A 27250-nucleotide genomic window follows, 5' to 3' on the forward strand; every position below is an offset into this window, starting at 1 on the left:
ATACTCATAAGAACACGTGTTGCTGTTACCATCATCACAACAGTAGCAATGCTGATTAAGTATGCTGAATTGACCTGCCATGTTTGCAAGGACTGAAATTTGGTGTTTATTTAACTTTTGAGGGCCACACGGTCTACAGTAGACTGCCTCGTAGTCTGGAGATTGAGGGTTCACATCTTTGTCTGTGTGGAATTTGCATGTTCTCTCCATGCGTCTGTGGGTTTTCTCCAGGTATTTCCTCCCACATTCCAACACCATACATGTTAGTCTAGTTGGAGAACCTAAATTGCTCACTGGTACGAATGTGAGTGTGAATGGCCCTGGAATTGACTGCCGACCAGTCCAGGGTGTACTCCGCCTTTCGCTTGAAGTCAGCTGGGATAGGTTCCAGCTCTCCCATGATGCTCATGAGGACAAGTGGTAGAGAAAATAAATGAATGCATTTTACTTTGAATATAAACGGTCTTTGATTTTCAAGTACAATCATTGGGTCCTAAGCACACCATTCACCTTCACAGTGTTTAGTATTCTAGCTGGACAGGGTCAAGCATGGATAGGCAAGCTCACAATTAATTTCACTGCCAGCGTGTGCAATCACCCACCACGGCCCACTTCAGGGCATGAAACAATGGCCGCCACAAAGGTTTCAATTAATCATCCTCAAAGATAATTTGCATTTCTCAAGGATGGGTCAAATGTATGACCAACTTTACATTAAAATCCTGCTTAGTGTGAAATGTGTGCTCGACTGATGATCAAAATGACAAATCTTTCCGAGCAGGGAAACCAGTGGTGATAATATATCTTCTCCCCTCTGTCAAATACACACTGTAGCTGATCATATATTAAGTTTACTTAGAGACAGAAGAATGAGTAAGACCCCCATTCCAAAGCGTTTTGGTTTTTAATATTTTACTTTATTGTACACATTAAAAATTCATGGAAGCTATGTGTTTCTGCTCCTTTGCGGTGACAGACGGTAGCTCTGTGTGTTTAGGGACTTGGTGAGTGACCTCAGAAGGAGCACCTGTCCAAGAATGGACCCGCTGCTCGCTGCGTTGTGCTGGTGGGCGCGTCTGGCATTAACCTCACTGTGGTGTTCCTCTCTCCACACTAGCCCCTCACCCCAGCCCTAAGACATCCAAAACCTGCCAGATCCAATCTGTCATTTGGGGATTAATTAAAATGCTACGCAGCAAAGGTACAGGATCCCTTTGGGGCTGTGGTATACACATGAATGACATGCTCATGTGTAAGAGCCCACACACACTCATGTCTGACATGCCGCATTGTCGTGTTTACTCACCTCGGGAGAAATAAAACAAATGATTACATTCACCAAAAAGATACAGCATTCTTTGTTTGTACGTGTCGTCCAATCATTTATTTTCCATACATATTGCGTTAGACTACTTTCACAACGGTAATTTGTCCCTATGGCCATATGGCTCATACTGCTGATTTACATTTGCAAAGTGCATCTTGCTTTGACAGTGCGGTCATCAAAGTTTCAAATTACCTACCAGCATTGTTGTATTAAATCGATGCCTCTCACAATAAAATGAGAAGAAAAGGGGTTACTCATTTAGCCAGACCCTCTGATGCTCTGGAAAAGAGACAATAGGCGAGAGCAAGCGATGCTAAATGAATTCTCTTGTCCTGTGTGCTGTCCGTGGCTATCAACATAATTTGATTAGTGACCTGGTAACATGAATGTGCGGGACCTCTCTCCATTCAAGTCCAATGGGGCTCCTGGGGTGAGAGTCCATGTTACAGGGCTCAACCCCCATCCATTGCAACCGTGCCCTTGTGTCATGTATACACCCAACCAGACGAGTGGGTGATTAATGACCGAGCTTGTCGTGTCATTGACAAACTTCTGTTGATTTCACACAAAAGGCACCAACGGTGTCGCATCAGCACCATTCTGGGAACATTTGGTTGTATGCTACTAGCCTGCAACCAAGGGAGATTTAAAGGGTGGATATCTGTACCACGTGTGTAGAATCACCACATCAAGTTGACCTCGGTAACAATAATAGCGCAAGTTCATTATTTAATTTACGTGCAGTCACTCTGCAAAGCTTTTTAGATGGGCTCACATACAGTCAAATCCCGCAGCATAATTTGCTCAACGTGCATTTCCTGGCATCTTCTGATTTCATTAGCACTCTGTTTTTTCTATCAGTTGTCTCTACAGCCAATGTCAACCTATTATGACTGGAAAATGAAAAAAACAAGTGCTTAAATACATTCAGAAACTGCATCTTTTTGTTCGACTGGATTATCTTCACTTTGAAAACATGGTCAGTGTTTTAGGCCTCTGGTTGTACAACTCGTTCTGAAGTGAACTATCAGCAGGTAGAGGGATTTGATTTGTACGTGATTAAATAAGGATGCCATTTTGGGTATGTGATTTTTTTCCCGATGGAACAACTTTCAAACTTTCATTGTATTCTTCATGTATCCCTCATTACTTTGCCATTAATAGCATGCGTTCAGTTTGAATTAATGAGCCACCTTGCTGCATTCCTTCCCTGTGTTTTTGTTTTTACTGTAGCTATCGCCTCGAGTTAAGAGTTGTTCTAAATGACACCGGGGTGAAAGTGCCATTACGTTTATTTGGGCTCACTCACAGAGCACAAAGAAAAAGTGAAATATTTTCACAAAGATGATTGTATTTTGATTTTTAACTTTGCATTGAAGACATCCAAAAGATGTTTAACAGTGTGGGATGAAGTGCTAGAGACTTTCAGGACACACAACACTGTGAGGAGGGTTGAAATTACTTCTAGTGCTGATCATTTTAGTTTGTTCCAAAAGACTCTAACAAAAGACCTTGGCTGCACTTGCAAAGGGAAAAACATGGCTAATTTGACCAAATCACGATGGTATTTTTCTGTTTTTTTAATTATTAAAAATGACCATATTTTTTAAACCTATTTACATGATGTTCATTATTTAATCTTCTGTTTTTTTAGTGTCTATACGCCTGAAATCATGGGAGGTAATGGCAATTCATTAGATTTTATAGGGATGGGTTAAGTTGAATAGTTATATTTAGAGTTTTCAAATACAGTAATCCCCAGTTTTATCCACAATGTCGTGGCAGCTAGGCATAATATAGCGAGGTTCAAGATGCTCAGTGAAGCGTTTAAGCCCGACATTATTCACCACTGACAGGAGCTCGCTCTTTTCTAATATAGCTAATGACTTTTTGCCGTCCCGTGGGAGTTTCCCGTGTGATGCCGCTTCATATGCGTGATTAGGTTCGTCATATTAAACTTCCCCAGTTCTGTGGCACCACGGGAAACTTGTGCATGGCAAGTTTTGCACTCAGCTGCAACGTTGCTCTTTGGTAATTTGTTCGCACGCTAGCAAACACTGTTGTCGTGATCACATGGGCTCTCGCTGCTGGATAGACGTGCTGTGGATAGACGTCTGGAATGGACTGCCGTCTCTCGTATTCAACCACGAAACATGATTTATTAATTAGTACATTTTTGAAAAACCGTGAGAGTCAAGCCGCGAAATTTGAAGCGTAAGGTGGTGGGATTACTTTAGACCTGCATCTGTCAGTTATTGTTGTGAATAACTGTGAACATAAATCAGCATAAACAATAGCTGTAAATCGTTTAAAGGTATTGTATGAAACTTGTTCCAAATAAAGTTTTTTGAACCCAAAAAATATGAGAACACCACCGCCGGCTGCAATATGTTACCACTAGGGGTTTAAAAGAACAGAAAAAAAGTATATTTTTCACAATTATGAACTAAACTGGACAAAAATTGCCGTACAATTTTGTTTGCCACAAATAAAATGACTGCCGTTCATGGCTGTCACACACACATGGGGCTGTTGGTATGCGTACATTTCTGTGGCACGTACAAACACACAAAATCAATCTCAAAGAGGCCATCAACAATTTACAGGTGTAACGTGAGTAACAAAACTTTGCCCAATTGCTATCATTAGCTGACAATGATCGGTGTGCTACGTTGGCATACTCAAAGCAGGAAGAAGCGATATATGATGCTAGCAGTACTTTCGAGTGTGTGCCTTTTTAAAACAAAACATGATCATGAATGATGGTCAATTTTCAGTATCATTGTTTTTCTTGACTCACAAGCTCTGTATATTCTAAAATCTCAAATGTTCTCAAATGTCATTGTCAGGGGAAAGAGATTACCAAGCATCCCAAGAAAAAAGTGAAGAGTTAGATATGGGGACATTGCCAGATGTTAGTTTAAGCCGAGTGTTGTGTGCCATCGTATTTATAGATGCACACATGACTTTTACTTGAACACATTATAAACAGCTCAAGCTTAGGATTACAGTGGCTTAGATCGTTTGACCCCACAATGGGCCGTGTGCATCACTGGATTGAAATGGATTCACTTAACTCTTATTCAAAAGTTTAAGTATTCTTCCCCTCGCCTCATTCCCCTTTCCTTCCTTTTGGATTCTTGCATTCTAGAAGAGAAATTGTTGCCTTTCTCTGTAGGCCCAGGCCCATTTTGCCCCCCTCAATGGGGGAGGAAATGACTTGTGGGAGCAGATTCTTCTCACATAGAGATCATGTGGCTGCGTGTCACAGGCACACCAACTACAGCTTTCAATTAATCCCGCATACCACCACCGGCAACCCCATTCTTCCTCTCCCCCAAATATCTCCTCTTAACTCCCCCCCCCCATTTGTCAGAGTGTGCCTGTTTGGTTTCGAGTGTGCGGGGGTAGCGTTCTAAAGTGCAACCTCTCAACCTGCTGCAGTGTGGTGTGCATAATTTCCATGGTGCTGGAATCATACTGCTGCCACTTTCCCACTCCTCGGAGTGTGAGACATCCTGCCAACTGTGTTAATGCGCTTTAAACCCTCCAGTGCTAGTGCTACCAACTCTGTCTGTCATCCGAAGTCAAGCTTGTCGTGCATGGAACAAACATGCAACTTCTTACAAGGACTCAGATTGCACCCTGATGTAGCCTTCTCATGATCGGTCTGAACTTGGAAAGACTGCTATGGTTATCGTTCGCCTCAATGTTAATCGCTAACCAACTGCTTTTTGGAATTATTTTCTGTAAGTGGTCCTCTGGTTACGTACGAGTTCCGTTCCTAGTGTTGTGATGTAAGTCGTGTTTTGAATGCAAGTCGGATCTTTATACCTAAAATATACCTAAATGAACTCCTAAGTCACTCACACTGTGGCACACAGAACACATAAAGGACTAAAAACAACAGTAATAAAAACACAAAATGCAAGACTTAAATGAAACCGTAATAAAAAAAATAAAAATAAAACCCAAACCACTTGCAACCTTTCCATCCCAAAAATAACACCACTAGACTTACTTAGTTATTAGTGTCACTTTCAGTGGATCAGCGAGGTGGCAGTTATGTGTGCTGTTGTGTTAAAGGGAGTTGTGATTTCCAACATGTGGCTGTGTGCAGAGATGACAGTTGCATTTGCTGATGTTGTAGCCTGTTTTTGTTTTTGCAAAAAAAAAAAAGATTGTTGATCGGCCACGTCCTCCTCATTTTTACAACATCCAGGTAGTCGTAGCTTCCAGCTACAGAAGAACCTCTGTTAGCATCATTGTTCTGTTCTAGAAGGTCCGGCTCAAGCTGAAACATACACTACCGGTCAAACGTTTTAAAACACCCCAATTTTTCCAGTTATTTATTGAAATTCTAGTCGTTCAAGTCCAATAGATTCTGCAATAGATAGATAGATGAATAGATTGAAAAGGTTCAAAGGTCAGTGGTGAAGTGCCAGAGGTTTAAAAAAAAAAAAAAAAAAGGTAAGGTTACCCAAAACTGAAAAATAATGTGTATTTCAGAATTATACAAAAAGGCTTGTTTCAGGGACCCCAAAATGGGTCAACCATTTAAAGCTGTTCTGCAGAAATAAAGGTTGATCAAGCCTTGGCAGTTGGTGCAACTAGCTCCTAGAGGTGTTCCAAGTTCTGGAGTACTTACTACCTCCTCAGTCTGCAAAAAAAACCCCATTGCTCAGAACACACTGCCTCGTGAACATCCGTTGAACAGCACTGTACTGGAGAAAGTAATTTGTTGCTACAAAAATGGCAAGGAAAAAGGGAATTCACAATGGAAGAGAGACAGAACATCGTAACACTTATAAATGAAGGTATTTTTCCTCTAGAGAAATTGGAGTGTTCTAAAACTTTTGACCGGTAGTGTACGTACAGTTTTCCCATAAAAAAATCATGAAAATCCAATTAATCCGTTCCGGAAAGCCAACAATGTTAACACAAAACACGTTTTTATTGTTTTACATGCAGAAAATAAAAAAAAATAAAATAAAATGAATGTAAATGAGGAATGAAAGATAAATGAGCATTTAATGTCACTTTTACCTTGATTGAAGAATTCGGCAGGACGGCTATGAGGCAGCAGTAAGGGACGAGCAGCGATCCACAAAAGACCGCCTTCATTTGCTTTGCTATGACTTACTTTTTGAATTCAATAGTGTTTCTCACCATATTTATCTATGCTGGCACAACAGGTTTGATTTGCTCCGTTGTGGGTTATTTTGCAGCCGTGATCAATAAGAAAAGCAAAGACTTGTGATGTAACTGTGTCCTGTAACTGTGTCGGCCATTGAGGAAGCCATGGACGGGTGACGAAGCTGGGGCACAGTGACTTCCTGTTCCAGTTTCCATGCTAAAACGCTGCTAACAGGCACGTTTTGTGATTTCAAAAATGTTACGGACACAGTTGAACTCACGCAGGACACGACAGGATGCGCGCCATGTTGTACACTAACCGGGAAATGTATGTGAAGTGAGGCAAAATTTTTGTGTACATTTTTTAAGTAAAACAAAAAATATGGGGCTGCACGTTAACCGACCTTCCACTGTACATGAAGGAATGTCACAGTTACACAATTCAACATCTTACAAATGTAGGAAGAAGCAGGGCTTATCGGTGGTGTTGTTTTCCTTCTCTGTTTTTGCCGTAGCCTCTGTTGTTCTAAATATAATGTCCAATGGAGGACAATGAGGAGAAGACGAGGCCATGAAGTCTCACCATCACTCCAAAGCACTGGTATGTGTTGACAGGTTGTACAGTATTGACAATATTAAAATATGCTGACACTGCGAAGTTCTGCAATGCTTGAGGAGTTACCAAACATTGCAAGCTTTACACATACATTAATGTTCTTATATGCGCAGATGTGTGGAAAAGTTCTTGATGCTTCTGTTCTAAGGTCAGACTACTAGTTCTATTTTCATGCTCCAAAAGGCTCATAATTATAATAAGAATAAACAAATCTAGTAATTAATAACTTTCCCTACTTCTGCAATCAAAAACAGCCATGTCTAAACACACAAGGTCTCAATAGAAAACACATCCATCTGCTCTCGTTCACATTTCGGCCCATCAGAGGCCTGGCATAGCAGCATCAGCTGACTGATTGCACTTTCTGACACCACATTGTCTATATTAGATGGACATTATGGTTAAAATCACCATTCTTCTACTTGTTTACATGTTATAAGCCACCCATGCATGTCGTTATATGGAATTATACCAGCGATATGTTTTGTTGCTGAGTACAGTGTAAAAAATGACCATGTTTCAAAGCTCACAAGCCAGAAAGCTATGTTAACTAAGGTCTTTTACCCTGGTTTTCCAAAAGCGCCATCTTTTAGGACAAAAGCATGTTTGTGTTTGAATGAAAGGTCAACATTTTGAAAGTACTCGTGGACATGGCATATGCAATGATGATAAATAAGTGTATTTTTTTGTTAAATGATTTCTATTTAATGAACTGGGCAGACTGTGTTGTTTGTTGATATCCTGCATTTATCACTCGCAGTGTTCTAACTCGAAGGGACACTATTGGCACAGTCTCATAGCTGCGACGAACAGTCAAGAAGCAGATGTGCTTCTGATTAGGCTTTGAGCATCTCAAAATAATGAGGTACAGATGGAGCCACCGTGGTTTGCAAATCCTACACCAGCGTTTAAAGATACTTCACGCAAATGTGAGAAGAGAAGGGATCGTCGAGGGTGTCCTGGCCTCCCACTGCTGACATGCAGATCTACTCACTGAGAGGTGAACCCCTTAAACCTCGAGCATGGAAACAAATATTCCCCTGCATCAGACATGGAAGCGGAATGAGGCTGAGGGTCGATTAAGTTCTGAGGGGATGTGGTGGTGATCTCATAAAGGGCATCAGGAGATGTATGGCCTCTTACAGGATCATTTAAACCACTTAATGGGGGACAGGAATTAATGGCTTCCATAGAGTAGAGTCAATTATATGGATATTTTCATAACATATTGTGTACACTTCATAGTGTAATGAGAGACCCATCAACCCCCTTGCTTTTGTTTTTGATGGTCCCTTTTTAAATGAGAGTAGTGACTACTGCATTTCATAGTCGGTCTGTCTTGTCTGCCATTTTTAGGGGGGAACTGTCTTTATTTTGACAGCTCTTGTTAATTTGTATTAATGTCAAATAATTTAGAGTTGTACCGAATGGATGTGTAGGCCTTGTGCTCTCAGGCATAAAATTGGATTCATTATGATGACTGAGGTTGTGCTTAGGTTTTTTTGGCCCTGTAGTTTCAGGTCAACGGGTAAAGTGATGGAGAGGCTCCTGGCTTTAGGGAAGGGGCGGGGGATATTGGTCTGAGCCAGAGAAGAGAAGACAACTCCCCAGCTCAGGCACACATCGCTCTCTGGCATCTCGCTCAATGGCCACTCTGTTCTTTTACAGCTGGATCTTGTGACCGAGAGTGACAAAGTCCAATTTCAATCTTGAGAGGACTTGTGATGGAGGGAGGGCATGCTGCGCTTCAGGCGTCCTCGCCCATTTGTCTTGATTATGTGTGTGAACAATGCGCACCTATTCATGTGACAGCACATGATCATCAATACTTTTATGTAAATACAAAAATATATTACACAATCACTCACACAGGAAGACAATTGTATAGTTGACTCATTTACCCTTCTGCTATGTGATAGTGATGGGTGTATCGATATATCAGTGCTCACATGGGTATCAGATGAGTGTGTGTTACTTCCACATCTTGTAGGGTAGCTTATTACATACATGTACATGAATGGATGGATGGATACCATCTACAGTATCTATCTATGTAGTAAGCTTTTGGTAGTATACAATTGAACTGATCCGTTAATGTGAATGGTTTAATTGATGATTTATGGTTTAATTAGCTTCAGTTTTGATCATAAATACCTGATATTTGATTGATTTCAGAATTTTAGCCTTTATTAAGACTGAAGTTGATTTAAAAAAAAAACTGTGAACATTTTTGAAAAGGACGTCACTTATTGATTGCAATTTAACTATTTAGGTTATATTGCATATAAATAAGTAAATAAATAAGTATTGTATTTTTTTATGATTAATGTGTTATGGAAAATACATATTTAAAAAAAAGTTTTTGGTATCGAGGAAAAAAATGACAAAAATGTAATCTGTATCAAATAAAAAATTTTTAAAAAATCTGGTATTGCCCATCACTACTATGTGATTATTGGAGATAAACACAACCTCATCTTTAAACCGCCCATATGCACTCAAATGATTGCTGCGCAATCACTCTTGTGACATTTGAAATCAGTTGTTTACCTGCAGACTGCAGCAGAGTGCACACAATATAACAAAGAAAACAGCATTTGGGCATCTATTCTGAAGCCTTAATATTACAGGTTCATTTCGTTTGTTGTATGAAATGTAGACCAGCTGCATCCACTGCATTTTGGCATGTCATAAAAAAATATTACTCTTTATAAGCTGTATAGCTTTGACAGACATCACTGTTTTTGCATTTTCTCAGCTGACTGATGATACCTTGTGGACACTGATATGCATCTCTCATTTATCTCTTGTGCTCCTTGAACTGACTGTGCTCTGATACCTCTGATCAGTAACAGGCTCATGTGGCCTGTATTCATATACTAGAGGTGCTAATGGAGAAGAACCAGTGCTGCTGGTCATGAAGAGGTCATGCAATGGTGCTTTGATACGACCATCTATTGGAATGCAAATGTGACCGTCTGCCTGACCAGCTCCTGCTAAAATGAATAGCAGCACCCTGAAGAAGACGGGGCAGCTGCCCCCGTTACCTCTGATCACTTTCATCAGAAACTGATGTCTCCACTGTGTGTCACACAGGAGAAAAATGCATGTGGCGTCTTGTTGTTTCAAACCTCGTCTGACCTCAGATGCTAGCATGAGAGCGATTAAGGAATTGCGAAAAGTGACAGAGGGCGTCAGGGGTCAGCAGTGATAAGTGAGGTCACACAGGGTCATCATCAGTCTGGTTCATCAATTTTGTTTCATACTCACCTCACCCAAATTGCACAAAGCTGCTCTGTTTAATGTGTTATTTTGAGTGAAAGTAACAACAATGAAGCGTTCTTTTCACCATTTGGCTGATGTGTAATTTATCACCAAGTTAGAAGAATAGGTGAGGGTGGTTTGCTCATTGTCAGTGCATTGGGGTCGATATATGTCAGTCAAGCAACTGTTTACTCGAGCCCTATTAATAACAAATGAAAAACTATTCAAACTAGTATAAATAGTTAGAACTGATCTTATTATTATTGAGGTTTTTAGGCTGCTTTTTAATATTACTTGAGACATCATGTTAACATATTTTATAGGGATGTCCGATAATATCGGTGGGCCGATATTGGCATAAATGTGTGATATCTGTTTCAGGTTTTTTCCCGATAATGAAAACCGATTTTAAATGGTAATATAGATGGACATTTTAACGTTCACATGGCCAGGATGACACCACAGTTTCTTCACATGTAGTGCAAGCCCACCTCCTTTGCGCTTTCCACAGGCTCCCGTGTCCATGTCCGCTCTGACTACGCTAAGTCCGCTAGGTCCCCACGTTAGCATCTGGGAGGCTAGCTGTTAGCCATGTTTCAGTGAAGCCAGTAAGCTGTACTCCCTGAAGGTCTTGACATTCTTTGTCAGCTCCTCGATCTTGGTCGGTAGTGAATTCACGTTTCCCATGATAATAGAAGGTACCGAAATGTTGGCTCTCCACTTCCATGCGAGCCGCTTAGGTTTCATATTAGCCACGGCTCTGCCACCTCGATACTAAACAGGGAATCACACCGATGCTGGACCTCGCTCTAAGGGCACGTAAACATGGGTCTAAGTTGAGGAGCAGTATCCACTGCTTCAGTCTGTCCCGATGTTTAGTTGGTAGCATGTGGAATTTCAAAGTTCACCAACTTTTTGGCTTATTGCCACAACATTCTTCAATACACGTGCGAGGCACGATGTATAACCTAGCTTTAACTTTTCCAAACTCACAAACAACACAGCAGCAGTTTCAGTAGGTAGTGTCACCGCTCGGTCGTGTTGTGACACCCCTAATATTTAGTGTGGATTACGGGGTCCCAACAGAACCAGCTTAACTACACTTGAGCATCTTTTTGCAACTTGCCTGTGTACTGAAGAGTTTTTACCACATTTAATAGCAAGTGTAAATGTGGAGTTTTTGTGCTTAATGCTGAATTGACTGGGCTGTCAACACGGAAACGTTTTCAGGTCAAACGGCAAAGTATTTTAGCGTTTCATCCAAACAAAAATGGCGTTCTGGGTGCCCTGTAAGAGTATTTTTTCAAAACTGCTTCCAGAGTGGGAAAATCTGGGAAAAACGCTGGCTTGTTGTTACGCTGTAGACAACATCCATCCACTTCTCCTCATTAGGCTTGCAGGGGTATGGAGCCTGTCCGACAGGCGACACCATGGACTGGTCGGCACCCAATCGCAGGGCAGATATAGACAACAACCATTCACACACACATTCATAACTTCATTCATTCATATCCATGGACATTCAGAGTCGGCAATTAACATACCATGCATATTTTTGGAATGTAAAATGTGGGAAACCGGAGTACCCGGAGAAAACCCACGCATGCACGGGGAGAACATGCAAACTCCACACAGAAATGACTGACTGTGACTGTGTGGCCAACATGCTAACCACTAGACCACCATGCGATGGTCAACATAACATCTGAATATTTCGACTGGCATGACTCACCACAGTCGACATTCTCCTGATATTTTGTTGTCTTATACTCCAAAATGACTTGCAGAAGTAATTCCACTTCGTCATCAGTCTAAACAAACGAAAGACGACGGACTTATGCACATGCCTTCTTTCTCCTTCTATAGTTTGTTGTGTCACGTGGTTCCGTCTGCGTGTCTGTTTACAGCGCCACACGTAGGTGTGCCTTGCGTATTACATCGTTTTCACCCAGTGTCTGTCTGTCTGCGACTATTAATTAATCTGTGTGGATGCACATTTTTTTCATACTGCCAAAAAAAAAAAAAAAATCCCAGGAATGCTTCTGTGTAGACAGGGCTTACAAGTAGAGATCCCTTGTTTGTTGTGGTTAATTGGTTCTACACCCAACCGCGATAAGGGAAGTCTGCAATGCGATAGTAGTTGCGAAGTACGATTCCTTATTCATAAATGGAATATTTGCGTAGTTAGATGATCTGTTTACGGCCTTTTAGGGTTTTAGCTTGATTAGAGCCCTCTAGACATGAAATAACACCCCTGCTGTCGCCTTTACACTCGAATTACCCAATATAGTAGACATAATAAGAGTAAATTAGCCATTTAAGACATAAGACTCGTGCTCATGTGTGTTCCTATAAATGTTCCTTAGGGGAGCAGCGTGGCGGGTGAACAGGAAGTGATGCCGGGGTTCAGAGCTTGGCGTGTGTTACGGCTGCAACAGTAGCCCATGTTTTTATTAGGGATTATTGGTCAAGTATGGTGCTTCGGTGTCTCACTGAATATTACAGTAACATTACTGACACTTAGTGACCAGCGATGCTTACTACCTATTATGATGTCTGATTGTTTCTTCTGAATGCCTTATAGTTGTATTTTTGTTCATTTAACCATTTTTAGGCTTGAAAATGCTAAATTTAGGCAAAAAATTCGTACATTTGCTTCAATGTTTTTTTTTTTTACTCATAATATGGCGTATTCTACCACAAAAAAGCATGATTTATTAAGTAATATATTTTTGAAAAACCGTGACAGAGTGAAGCTGCAAAATTTGAACCGCAGTGAGGCGAAGGACGACTGTAAATGCATTTTTACTGTGATGTCTTATTCCAAACTGTTCAATATCCAGAAGGTACAACATTGCAAATGGACACCAACTTAAGCTAAACGAGCTAATCTATTTACAAGAGAAAAAAGTTGTTAAAATATTTATTTTATGCAACAAAATTTCATGTGTGTTAGTGACTCGTAAATATTAACACTGGAGGCAGGAAGAGCAGAACTCGAGATGAAAATGATGACTTATTTAATATTTTTTTGTCAACCTTTCTACTCTATTTTAGCATGAAATGCAGGTGTTTTTTTGTGGTTTTTTTTTTAAGAATTTCAGTCACGGAAAGTCTGATCTGCAGAGTTATTACAGTTGATAATGGTACACTTTTTACCATATTCATCATTTACTGTCTGTTCAAGGAAAATACCAAAACATACTTCATCACAAATTATCATTTGGGTGGAGTGTAGGTCAGAAAGGATGCAATGTTGCTTTTTGTATTTTTTTTTTATTATTTTGGAATATGACCAATACTTTTCATATTCAAGTGTGTATGAAAAAAGTCACTGGTTCCTTAAAAAGCTAAATACAATAAGCATTGGATCAAGGCACATACAAGACTGGCCAAAGGGCATACAATGCACTTTGGTTTTCATACTTGAAGAACAGGTCATGTCAAATTGTGGTAACAAAAACTTGTTCACTTTGAAAATAATATAAAATAGTAGTTCTATTACGGGATTGCTGACACTGTGATCTTTCTAATGTATATTTGGCCTTTTGACTTTAATGACGTAGGGTACACGGTACTAAAGAATGCCACCATTGTCATTTGGCCATTGTTGGCTTGTACAAATAGAGATGGTGGGGGGTCCTGCGTCAGCCTGTCCTGTCCTTGTTTTGAGGAGGCAAGAATCCCTTAAAATCGATGTGCTTTATCTGCCCTGTGCTGTGGCCTACAATCCTATCAGAAAAAAACGACACTCGTGTCCTGCTGGGGTTACTCTGCTGTGTTACCCGCTTGCAACAAAATACACACTTAAAGTAGAGAAATAAAGCATGGCACCTCATCTGTCGTGATTTGCATCACACACAAATTAGAACTATATTCTTGGTCAGTAGTAAATGAGACAGCTCACTGCTGTTTGTTCTTCTTACGACGGCAACATGCCTGATTTGTGAATTTTATTGATCAACTGTACTGCACTCTTAGTTTATGTTATGCCATATTTTTTTTGCCTTTTGTTTTTCAGACAGCCACAACGTGAAAATAATGACCTGTGCTTATACTACAAGGTTTTCTAAAGTCTGATTGTTCAACACAGCAATGAAAACCCACTTTCACAGTTGACAAGTCATCATATCTCAGTAGAACATAGTTTCTTTTTAGTTGGTCGATCATTTTTAAGCAAAGGAAATACAGTACAAATTACTACAAATCCCTAAAATATAATTGCAGTACTATACCCACTGACGGTTCAGTGATGGCCTGCAGGTGGAACGTTCTCAGTCTTCATAAAATGTCCTTAAATATAAATTATATGGCAAATGTACAGAACCTTGCTTCTTTAGACTTATGATCCAGTGTTTTGTAAAAGTCTTGCCAAAATGTCTCTGCCTAAGAGCACACTCATCATGAATGTCCATGTGCAATATCATGAATGGGAATAGTCTGAATCTGGTATTCCACTGTCTCTGTAGCTCCTGTTGTTAATACTGTTCTCGCTGTGTGGGCTCTTGTATAAACTCAGGCCGTTAGGTGGAAAGATTGTGTGTATCACAAATTCCTCCTTGGACACAGGCAGCTGATTTATAGGAATCATTTGAAAAGAAGTCTCTCTTATTTCCAGAATTGAGTTGTCCTTCTTTGTGCCAGCCTCGGCATAGTCATCCTTTCTCCGGCGGCCTTTGTTGTAGGTGCAGTTCCTGGAAAAAAGTGACCCATTTCTGTGGATGTACCAGCACACCAATGCCAACATGATTATTGCCAAAAGTGCAACGGCCCCTCCAATGATGGCAGCCAAAGGCAGACTGGAATTTTTGTAAGGTTCTTTCTCCTGCTCTCTGTTTAAAGTTGTGGTTGGTTTGTATGATTTATGAGTGCCAGTCTCGGTCTCTATGCAAACGGGGGTCTCATCTGATAGGTAGATGTTGCTGGTCTCCATGGGAACCATACATATCCTGTAGGAAGACTCTGGCTCCAGTGCAGTGAGCAGGTACTCCGTCCTCTCCCCTTGCACAATTGTCTCTGTGATGGAGCCAAATGCAGGGCTGTGTCCCAGCTTGAGCCAGCTGAGCCGTAGGGCGGTCATGGGCTGTGAGACCCTCCATGATATGTGAATTGTATCTGCACTACTTGACTTCACACTGATTGTGATGATCTTCCTGCCGATTGAGGTGGTAGTGCCGTGGTAATTTTTCCCCATATTTGGTCCCTTTACTGCGGGTCTTTTCGTCACAAATGAGGGCCACTGTGGCTGTGAGGGGCGCAAAGTGTTCGAGACTGTGCTTGTCTCAAACGTAGGAATAAGTTCTGAATCTGTGCAGTCAAACATTTCTGTAGTTAAGTCTTTCAGTGCCATGCCTTTGACCTTATCAGGGCCTTGGCACATGAAGCCTCGTACATTCACTTTTGATGGTAATGACCGGAGCCAGTCACGTACCCATTTCATCCTGCACGTGCACTGCCAGGGGTTGTTGCGTAGCAAAAGCTGCGTGAGATTGTCTAGATCTTCAAATACTCCTTGTGGGAGGCTACTCAGGTTGTTGCCAGACAGGTCCAAGCGATATAGTTGCCTAAGAAAGGCAAACGCTCCAGGTGGTACCCTATTAATGTGATTATCTTGAAGCTGCAGCTTCTCCAAACTTGTTCCTGGCAGGTTAGCTGGTGGTGATGTCAGGGAGTTCCTCACAAGCGAGAGCTCAGTCAAGTTAATCAAGTTGATGAAAGCCATCTCCCCGATCCCACGGTTATTGAGTAGGTTACCATCCAAGATTAGCCGTTTCAGGTTGATGAGATCTTGCAGCGACTGTTCTGAGATTGATGAGATGCGGTTGTCTTCAAAGCGCAACTCCTCAATGCTCATGGGTAGACCCGAAGGGATAGTACTTAAGTGGTTTCTAGAGAGGAAAAGCAGTCTAAGGTGATTACTGTCCCTGAAGGCCCCCTCCTCTATGCTGACCGCGGACACAGAATTATCATCCAGGTGCAGTTCCTCAATATAGGGGATCTGGGCTAAAGAGTCGTGTGTAATCATACGAATGTTGTTCTCCTGAAGATGGAGCTCTTTCAGTCCAAGGGGAAGGTTAGTGGGGAACTCGTCTAGATTGTTGCAGTAAAGGTAGATCTTTTCTACATTTGTGAGCCTGCGTAGCTCTGTGGGAATTCCTGAGCTCTTTATGCGATTGTTTTGCAGGAAGAGCACTGTTGCATCCTGGGGTAAACCAGTAGGAATGGAAGTCAGGCCACGGTCATTACAGTAGATGAAGGTCTCATCACAGCGGCAGGCAGAGGGACATGAGGCAGAGGTCACCAGTGGGTTAGCAAGACCCAGCAGCAGTCCAACCCTGATGAGGGAGAGGATAAAGGCCTTGCATTGACGCACCATCTTGAAGCTGTGTTGCTCTGCAGTCTAATCACTCAAGAGCCCCTGGGGAGAAGACACAGGAATACATTTAATGCACAAGGCCTTTAAAAGGTCAGGAAAAATCCCTGCTCTTCTATTTACTTGGTGAAATTACACCTGCACCACTTTTTAGACGAAGTACTTGAAAGGATCAGTTTGAATTCTTCCTCTAGAAAAGGTGCACGAATGGTACTTAAGAGTTTAGTATTGTGCCTGATTTCTGATAATACGCAGAAGAAGTAGGTATAAAACCCACCTGCATTAGAGAGTGCTTGTTTCATGCTTTCTGTGAATTGCATCTCTGTTCCTAAAGGCTAGAATTTTCTGCAGACCAGACTTGTGAAATTTAATAGCGTTCCCTCGTTGTCTTACACGCTTCTGTACCTCAAGGCTGCCTTTCATTGCTACATACCAAATCGGAAAACAAAGTCGTGCTTTGTTGAGTTACTGTTCTAGCGCTGACGCACAATTTAAGCTATGTCGGTGTATATAAATTACAAAAAGTAGGAAGATATCTAATGGACGTTTTACGTGAGCCTTTGTCGAAATCATTACATTGCTATGCATTATGTGTACACAAAATTATAATGTCATTCCTTCCACCAATGCCAATCGCTTTTAGATCTATGACGAAATTGCTTTGTTATACAGTCTGATTCAAACTACACACACACGTCACAATGAATTGTTGTTCTGTCAATGAGATGGAATGAAGTACAGCCACACACATTTTTGCATACCTGATTTATACAAGGCGGTAAATCCTTTCCGCTCACCAAAAATCCAATTAAGAACTTCTGTTGTTATCCTTTCTGAAAAGAAAAGTTTGTCTGAGGGCTTTGCCGTGATATCCTCACTGGTCGGTGTTTGGAGAGCTGATCCTTGTTTGGACGATGACCTCCTCTGTGTTGTCAGAGGCTCATGCTTCCGCTGCCTTTACCATGACAGATAAGCTTGTTGAATAAGCATCCCTTCTCAGTGACAAAGCCTGTGCTGTGCGATAATATTAAAAATCCTAATGGGTGTTGGATTTGTCAAACTCAGTAGCCATAACCGTAGATTAGATTTTTTCAGTGTTATGACAATCTTGTGAGCTATTGGATAGGCTCCTTTCTGCAATCAGCCCCGGCATGCATGATGAGTTGACACAAAGCTGGTCTGAGCCATGTCAGTCCCCTCTACCGCAGGCGCAGTCAAGGCCTGTTCGCTTATGTACTCCAGCTCGTAAAGGTAACCAGAATCCTCTTCTCCGTTGTCAAGCTTGTGTATATGTGTATATATTAATCCTCGGCTCCAGGCCTTGGTCCCGGATGTGGATGGATGTAGACGAAGGTGAATGGTGCTTATCGTTTCCGGTCGAGCCTCCCTTTTGCATCTGGAACTTGATTCATGCTGCGTTCTTTTCACAGCTCGGTTGGTTTCCTAAAAAAGAAAAAAAAAGACACATTTAAAGAAAAGCAGTTAGTACACACGTATCTTCCAGCAATAAACAACTTATTTTTAGGCAAACCTGTTTTTTTCCCTTCTTATGCATCACATTGCATACTTGAATCACTGTTTTTGTGTAAAAAATAAAATACAAATACAGTAAAACTGATGTTGATTTGAAAACACTAATATGCGATATGCTCACTTGACATCACAGCTTTTTATGTCAACATATCATTTTTATTTCCTTTGATGGTAACATAACCAATGTTTACAGTTAAACAATTGTGTTGTCTTGTGTCATGACCTCATCACATTGTGTAAGGGTGGAGCCCATATGCCCTTTTTTCACATTTTATTCCACACACTAAAATGGATGAAAATAGTAGTAATAACATAAAGAGCCTGAACTAGATCCACCCGATTGGATGAAAGGGCACACATTGTTAACACACCATTTGAATTTCGTGTGAGGAGGAGGAGCGAGTCTGTTGCATCCATCCATGTCATCCCCTGCTTCACTGTGACCCCTTGCCCCCACCTCATCCCCTCTTTACAAACTAAGAATACTGCTTCTGTTTGTAAAAATAGAATTTCCTTTTGCCTAAGAAAATATTGGGTTTTCCTTTGGAGCACAATAGCCTAACATCCTTATATGCATAGACCTGCTGGCAGCCACTTTGTGCTGTAAAAACACAGAAAGGTAAATCAGGAGCCAGGGCCCCAGCCATTTAGCAGTTTGTTACTTGAAATAAGACAGCATTAGGGAATTGGGATGCTTGTAAACGAATAGCAATTGGATAAAATGCTGTCGAAAAATAATCGTCTTTTTCCACTAAACAAGCCCTCTCAGCAGCACATCAGTTATCAATTACAGACAACCACGACGGACTTCTGTGACAAGGGAGCCTAACGGGGGAGGAGAAATTAAAATCCTGCAACGTGAGCTTTAGAGAGAGGGATATGTGCTGTCTGTGAGATTTAACTTTTAATGTTGCACTTAGTACAGATATTTCAGCTCCAAATGGTGGGCTTCTACCCATATTGATGAGTTCTCTGAATGTTCTTTTCTCTGTCGAATCATTTGAAATTACAGAAAAGGAAGTCATAATTTCAGTTTTGCACTCTAACAAGAGAAGGCCTATCTGCACTCAGAATAATATGCTTTTAGGCCTATTTAAGAGGATTATCTACATAAAAGCAGCCTTGTATATCTCTCGTGTGCAATAAAACTCCTGTTACCTGCTGTTGAGATGTATCTTACCTAATTCTGAACAACAAGGTGAATGTAGTCTGAGTGAACGTACACTGAACTGCTAAACGCTCTATATATTGTAGAAGAGCATTTTTTTTTTATTTTACAAGGGGCATAATGTGCCTTGCTGGGTGTATGTTGTTGCCCCTTTTCCACACTCATCATATTTCAGAAAAGTGGCCCCCTCTGTTGTTTCCCAGAGGCAAGCATGTGCACATCAGTAAGAGGAGCTTCAGGTATAAAAGCACTTCATGCACACAACATAATGAATATTCTGTTTTAAATGTTGCATATTAAATGCATTTTCCGCACAGGATATATTCACACACATGCTGTTTTTTTTTTTTTAAAGGGTGATGGAGTTAAACATCTCAAGTGACGTCTTTCTGCATCGTTTTAATAAGTCGGCCGGCCAGACAGGAGGTTTCTCCAGCAGGCCAAGTGTCTTCAGCTTCATTTAGTGTTGAACTGGCAAAGTTAAACTGAGCATTCTGCTAAACTTGTGTGTGTTCACCCAGTTACCTTTCACTAGAGAACACTAGAGATGCTCACACAAAGCTGATAGCTAGGGTGAGCTCAACATGCACAAATGCACATTAGTCGGCAATAATAGCTGCCCTAGACTTACTTAGTGCCCCCTGGATATACTTCACATCGCACAAGAGAGGCATTGGGAAAAAAATCCTGCTTTTAGGGAGAGAAAGGGCCATAGAAGGTGTAATGGCTGACAGCTAAATTATTCATGAATCTTGAAATACATTTTGCACTACAATGTATATCCATTGGAAAATATGTGCTGTTTGTATCTATCATTGATTAGTCATTTTAAAACGATAAACCCAGTTTTGGGATTGATTGCGCACAATATACTGCATTACTAGGCGTTTAGTTTTATGTGTGATAAAGTGCATGTAACAGTCATTTCTGTTTTGGTGTATGGGTGTCTGTTGAGATGAGCTGACCAGATGATAATTCTTGTGGCCCGTTAAGCCTCAAGAGGCGTGGGACAGGCAGTGGTCTCTCTTTTGTTGCAAGCTGAAAGGAGAGCTCTGTAGCAGCTGCAATGATTTTTCCCCACATGGGGGTGGTAGGCACCACAAGATGTGTGCGAAAACATATGCAAGTGCTGTGTGTCTGTCTGTGTGACAAGCAAACACCAAAAGACATGCTAAGCTGCAGAAAGGAGCCCATCTGAGCCCACAGGCCAGACAGCCACTTTCAATATAGGGGTTTGTCAACCTTTCTCCTGGCACCACTACTTTTCCTGCTTCAAATAGCTTCTAAAGGTTATCTTGCTATTTTTATGGACTTTTAAGTGTGCAGCTTCATTTCTCTCACTCGCTGCAAAATACTGTAGATGTTTAAACAAGATAGTCGAGTCTAAGAATTAGGAAAAATGTTTAGCGTTAAATCTGAGCTGTGTCGGTTTGTAAAAGTAGGTTTTATTGCTGCCTTTTACCAGATACATTCATGCAGTGTGTTATGCAGTGACTGAGAGTCTGCTCATGATGACCTGGTTAGTAGTTAATATAAAATGAAAGCAATTGGCTGGGAACTACAGCCTGAGGCAATCATCAGTGAAGGCAACTGATCTGTCCTCTTGTCTATATTGAACGCAACTGTTTATTTTGTCTGAACTGAAGGGCTAAATTTGATAACTGGAAATGAGCGTGTGCAGTTTTCACAGTCATTTGAAGGCAATTGTCCGATGGGTGAAATGAGGATGTAGCCTCTTTATAGTCTATGTTATTACCCGATGACCCTATTGTCTTATGAAGATAAAGGCTGCGTTAAATTGGATTAACAGCTGTCCCTGTGTTTCCAGTAAGACGCACATACAGGACTGGAATGGACTCTCAATTGCACTGATGCAAAATGTTAAAAAATTAACCATCCTGGTGGCATTCAGTATGCTGTCATTTGAGCAGGAGACAGTCATTTCAAAGCAGCGACTGCACATACATGCGTTTAAGCAACTGTGCCCCAAGTTACTGTGCAGAAACATGTATACATGTATATGGCTGTCGTGTATGAAATGGTGCGCGCAGTCGTAGCATGCTGCATAAATATAATTGCAAAGTTTTATGGGCAATCAGGAACCGAATGGGAGCCGCACATAGAGATCCAGACAGACGCATTTTGCGGAGTTTGTCCAGCTGGCTGTTCGGTGCGCATCTCTGCGGGATGTGCGCTGCAACTCAACATGCACACCGGGGTGTCTTGGCGAACGGTGGCGCCGGCAGGGTCCAAACCACCTTGTCTGCCCCCTCCTAATTCTACCAAGTTTGTGTATTCGGTGATCAAAGCTCATATGGCCAGCGCAAAGATAACGTGTCGTTGGAGTCACAGTAGAAATAGCTATAGAGTGCAAAGGGGGTATTTTTCTTTTACACTAAAGAAGGGTACACCCTTGACCACATTTGAAACTGACTTGAACGTTTTCAGTGCGTAAAGAGACGATCTTGAGTTGGTTGCTGGGAGAAAAGAGCGCTCAGTTTTTTTTTGTTTGTTTTTTAACCACCGTCGCCTCAAGCTCCAAATCTTGCCGCCTGCGATGCAGCCGACCCGGTAAAAAATGTCTTCTTAAAGAGCGTGGGTTGTGAAAAATGAATAATTGCACATTTTTGTAACGACGTGTGCAACGTGTGACTCCACTTTGAATTCCTTCACCCAGAGAAAAAGAAGATGCACTCCAGTCAAAACCACTTACCTCTAAACACAACCAAAAAGTAAAAGTTACAGGTATCCTCTGAGGGGCACAAGGCAGAGGGAAAAATAGTAATCCGATCCGAGTTATTTGGATTTCCAAAACGGTTCCTCTCACTCACTCACAATATTGAATGCAGCACTATGGTGTTTACTGGTGCCTCTCTCTCTTTCTCACACACACACACATTCGCACTGCAAGTTGTGCAAGGACATCCGTGCACGGATTGATCCCAATAACAAATGTGGACTAGTGTTTGCCTCAAGCCTTGCTCCAGTAGAGCACTGATGTCATCTGGAGGCGGGGCTTCTCTCTCTCACTCACTGCGTATGTCTCTCTCTAACCCCCTCTCCCTCAGCTACTACTGGAAAATATACATATAGGAGCCTTGCAGTACTGTGTGGCTGCACTAGGAGGAGTGGAGGAAAGGGGAAAAAAAAGCAAATGCACTTGGCAAATGCACTGGAGAGGAGTTGGTATGGATTGGCTGGAGAGACATGCTCTTGAGCTGAAAAAAGTGGTGGGGGGTGTGAAGCAAAATGAAGCAGAATTGTGTGTGCGCATTTTGGTGACAATGATGTGAAGAGCTCGTTTTATGTGCTTTAGTAAAAAGCATTGTGCATGTGGTTGGCTGTTGATTTGTATGTGCCAAGAAAGACAATGTATAGAACAGGTCCCCAATAGGCGGTCCAGGGGCCACATTCAGCCGACCAAAGCTTTTCATTTGGCCCGCCAAACACCATCCAAATAACGTGACTCGTACATTCTAACGAGGGATGTGCTCGTTCATGTAGTACTTCCTCTGCTCCGCAGGGGGCAACGGAAAGGTGTGCATGTCTCAATGAAGCAGCGGTAGAAGAAGACGCTTTTTAAACAAACACTATCAACTTTAAGCAGAATCAAAGTAGATACTGGAAATTGGAATTTTAATAATTTTTTTTAAATGTTTGTGTGTGTATATATGTATATGTGTATATGTATATAAGTGTGTGTGTGTCGGGGAATCCACATGGTGGAACCTCGGCAAGCGTCATAAATTTGTTCCAGAAGATCCGACTCTAACTGAAATGGCCGCTAACCGAGTACATTTTTGACACGACTGTTCCCAAAGACACACTATGGCAGCGAGATCAACACCTTTCTCTTCAACACCACCTTTCTGTTTTGCCATGGGTTATTTCTTGAATTCAGTAGTGTTTCTCACCTCAATAATCCAAAATGGAGCCAAGGAAAGTTGCAAGTGCCAGCATTTTGATAAAGAAGGTGAAAAACACTATTGAAATCGGAAGCTAAGTCATGACAAAACAGGAAAGTGGTGTCAATCACGTCTTCATTGAAGGTAAACGTAACCTAAAATGTTAATTTATTCACCATTAATATGCATTTTGAATAGTTTTATGCACGCAAAACTAGAATTGTAAGGATGCTCACAATTACATTTGTGATTAAAAAAAAAAAGCACACAGTTGGACTCACGCAGTGTATTAATCACACAAGACGAAAAACGCGTTAAACTGGTGGACACTAATTTGGTAAATGCTAAATGGTCTTTCACTTGTGTAGCGCTTTTCCAACTTGGCACATTTATATACTGATGACGCAGGATCAGGAGTAATTGGGGGTTCAGTATCTTGCCCAAGGATACTTCAACATGATCACGGGAGGATGGAGGATCGAACCCGCAACCTTCAGGTAAGGGATGACCACTCTTCCCTGTTTGGCTAATGTGAGTATGCTGATCCATGCTCAAATTTGGCACAATTTGATTAGGTCGGCCAGTGCACCGTACAATTACATGCACCTGTGCAGTGTAGCTGAGTAATAAAATGACCGTAATATGATCGCCCCTCACAAGGTCCTAATGGTAACCAACATATTTTCTAATTTAAATAAAATACAAAGTTGCAAAATAATCAAAAAAGTCAAATCCCACGGCACGCTTGCTCACTTGCCTCAACATTAGTGGTGTCATTTAATTAATGTGGTCACTCCTCTCACCGGCAACTTGCACAAAATAATCAGAACAGCTCAAAGTAAGACTGGAAATAGTCCACAAAGTTGGACAAATTGCAATAATATAGCAGAATAAAAGAGATGGGACAAGCAAACCAGCCTTGGCTCGAATGACGAGTGTAAGGAGGCCAGGGGAGGGAAGAGGAATCATGCCCGGGTCCAGCACGGCACGAATGGACTAGTGTGAGTACACTCTGAGCTAGGACATACCTGAACTCTATTGCCTTCATGTTTTTTGACCCTCTTTGACTTGGTGTTTATTTGAAGCCAAACTGTCTGTTTGTGCTCGCCAAGGCCCAAAGCGGAGATGATTCACCCTTTTCGTCAAAGGGTTTCAGCTCCGACACAGCCGACACTCTTTCCTGCCTGGTGTCATCTCCAGTGTCTGCACACCCTAGGCCTCCTGAGTGTGGCGGCACCGTAGCCCACAATGCAGCTGCTCTTGTTCGACTGTTGACATCATATTAGCAATCAGGTCTGTGTGATGTTTGCAACTGTCCGTGTAATTGAGAGGCTGCTTGCATAAATGTCATTCATGACTCTGAAAACTACGTTTAGCTATTGCACCTTTCTCCAGCATGTGGTTAAACCACAATCGCAGGCAACATCTGACAACTTTTTTCATGGTTTGCTTACTTCTTTATCTGCACAGTGATAGACAAACCTTGTCCATTCTATTCATTTTGAGTCATATTATCTTGGCATTGTGTATTGTGCCATAGAACCGCCACATGTCGTTTTCAATTGCCTAATGAGCTTAATTATGTTATCATTTCGGACCAGGTGCTTCATGCAAAAAAAAACCTGCAAGGTGAGAAAAGGTCAATCTGGGACATCCTGACTTGATCCTTGTCTTTTCTCCAGGGGGACAAGGCAGGGAAACCTGTGGCTGACCTCAGCTCAGCTTCCTCTCTTAAATCGACTGCAGACACATCTGTCAGCGACTGTTGATTGACCTGCACTCAGACATACAAAGAGCCCCATTGGAGGACATGGGTGTTGGATTTCAGCTATCTTCAGACTGGGGAAAATCTATTGCCCTGTGTATCTTTTGTTCAAGGAGATGAGTGCCCTATTTTACCAAGGGTGCAATTTATTCTGTTCAATTTTTCAGAGTTTGGATATCAGACTGGTTGTGACTTGGGACAAAAGTCTAGTGTCTTATTTGTGTTTGACTAAGTGCTCTCTGTGATGCCCATTGCTTGTTGGCTGCCCCAATCAGACTATAAATATGCAAACCCATATTGTCCACAGTCTTGGCTGTTAATTGTTAATCTTACTGCTCAAGCTGTGGTTCGTAGAAAGGCATGTCCTACTTTATGGACAGGGTTAGTGTTAGTATTTACTTATCACCTTATTTACTCTTTACTCAGAGGACACTGATGACGATGTGTCTCACACAGCACGACTCAGTGACGTGCATGGGTAACATGAGGACTCATTTAAAGATATTCTGTCTTTTCAGCCATGGCCAAACTAATTGTGGTTAAAAAGCTGCTGCCAACCCCACTACTTTATTTTCCATTTACCTGGCACTTTATTTGCATATTCATGTTATACAAGCAATTTATGCTGGGCATTTCATCTCCTCAATGGCATCCTTTCAGCATTACAACAGTTTAGCTATGGTTTGAAAGAGCACTGAAAAAAAGAAATTAAATCAGCTAGGGTATATTAAAATAAATCTGTGAGTGGACACTTTTTGTACAGTAATCCCTCCCCCCTTGGCAGTTCGGATTCTGAGGCTTTACTATCACGTTTTTTCAAAAATATATTCATTAATAAATCATGCTGTTTTGTGGTTGAATACAGCCAATTATTAGTAAAAATGGATATTTAAGCAAATTTAAAGATGCCTTTTTTGCCTAAATTAAGCATTTCCAAGCATATAAATGGCTAAATGGACTAAAATACAAATACAGTATAAAGCATTCAGAAGATGGATTCAAAGATGCTATGTAGTATTCTAAACTGGTCACTAGGGGTCAGTAATGTAACTGTAATGTTTGGTGAGGCAGGTCAGACTTGATCTCTGGAGAACAGGCTTAAGCACAATAATAATAACATAATAGTCATAAAAATAATAATCATAAAAATAACACTGGCTACTGTTGTAGCCGTGATCCACTCCAAGCTAAAACTCAACTCTGAACCCCCGATGTTACTTCCTGTCCTCCACATGTTTGAAACACATTTAAGCCGAGGTCACAACTGGTCGTACTGGCTCTTACAGCCTGTCTATGTGCAAAAAAAAAAAAGTGTGACGTGCTGATTTTCAAGCCGTAGACTGGCCGCAGACCGGCCGCAGAAGTTCTTTGTCATGTGAAACAAACTCTACGGGCACTTACGTTTTTGTTCAGGTTGCAAGACAAGCTTACGCACTTTGTACGTCCTTGTGCGTCGTCTGTACGTCCGACGTGTCTTTTGCGTGCCGTTTTGCTGGTGTCCAGTTTGGGCACGATGTCATTTTTTTTCACTTGCGGACTCATGTTATTGCGGGCAACGCACGTTAAGATATTTTGTACGTCCTCTGTGCATGTTGAGATCTTACTCCTTCATGCTCACCACAGCTACCTTCCCCACGAACAAAAAAAGAAGCAGCGACTTGGGGAACTGCGAAAATTGCACATCCAAAAAAAATCATACGTCCGGTTGGGACCAAGGCTTTATTGCAACGCACATGAGCAAAAGTCTTATTTATGTCTTAAATGGCTCATTTTCTCTGACTATACCTACTATATTGGGCAATATGAGTGAAAAGGGGACTATAGAGGTATTATTCCATGTCTAGAGGGCTCTAATGTTAAAAAAAATTACTTAGAAGGTCGTAAACAAGTTTTTTATGTTGAATAATAAATAAGGAATTCTACTTCACTGAAATTCACTTATCACAATCGGGTCTGGGACCAATTAACTGTAATCAAAGAGGGATTACTGTGGATTGTTTTAAGATGGGTTGTTGATGGATGTCAATAGCAAAATGGTGGTGCCCAACATGGTTGATAAACAAAAGTTTGGGATGAAAGGATGGCTCTCCACACTGGACAATATTCCTCTTTACAAATGGAGATCCCAGATGTTGAGAGACAAGTTGACCCTTTCATCTCTTG

At 41.4% G+C, this 27250-nt stretch overlaps 2 protein-coding genes across 2 annotated transcripts in view; one reads left to right on the forward strand and one right to left on the reverse strand.

Annotated features, from left to right (window-relative positions):
• The window catches only part of macrod2 (mono-ADP ribosylhydrolase 2), a 497420-nt gene that overhangs the window by 50839 nt on the left and 419331 nt on the right, over window positions 1-27250 (forward strand). The gene's annotated exons all lie outside the window — the stretch shown is intronic.
• Window positions 13320-22378, reverse strand: flrt3 (fibronectin leucine rich transmembrane 3). The gene is made up of 3 exons (XM_054799426.1): window positions 22131-22378; window positions 17478-18159; window positions 13320-16761 (listed from the first exon to the last, which is right to left on the reverse strand). The coding sequence occupies exon 3, from the start codon at window positions 16717-16719 to the stop codon at window positions 14767-14769; it is 1953 nt and encodes a 650-aa protein (XP_054655401.1). The 5' UTR covers window positions 16720-16761; window positions 17478-18159; window positions 22131-22378; the 3' UTR covers window positions 13320-14766.

Source organism: Dunckerocampus dactyliophorus, chromosome 14 (assembly GCF_027744805.1).
Source record: "Dunckerocampus dactyliophorus isolate RoL2022-P2 chromosome 14, RoL_Ddac_1.1, whole genome shotgun sequence".
NCBI lineage: Eukaryota > Metazoa > Chordata > Actinopteri > Syngnathiformes > Syngnathidae > Dunckerocampus > Dunckerocampus dactyliophorus.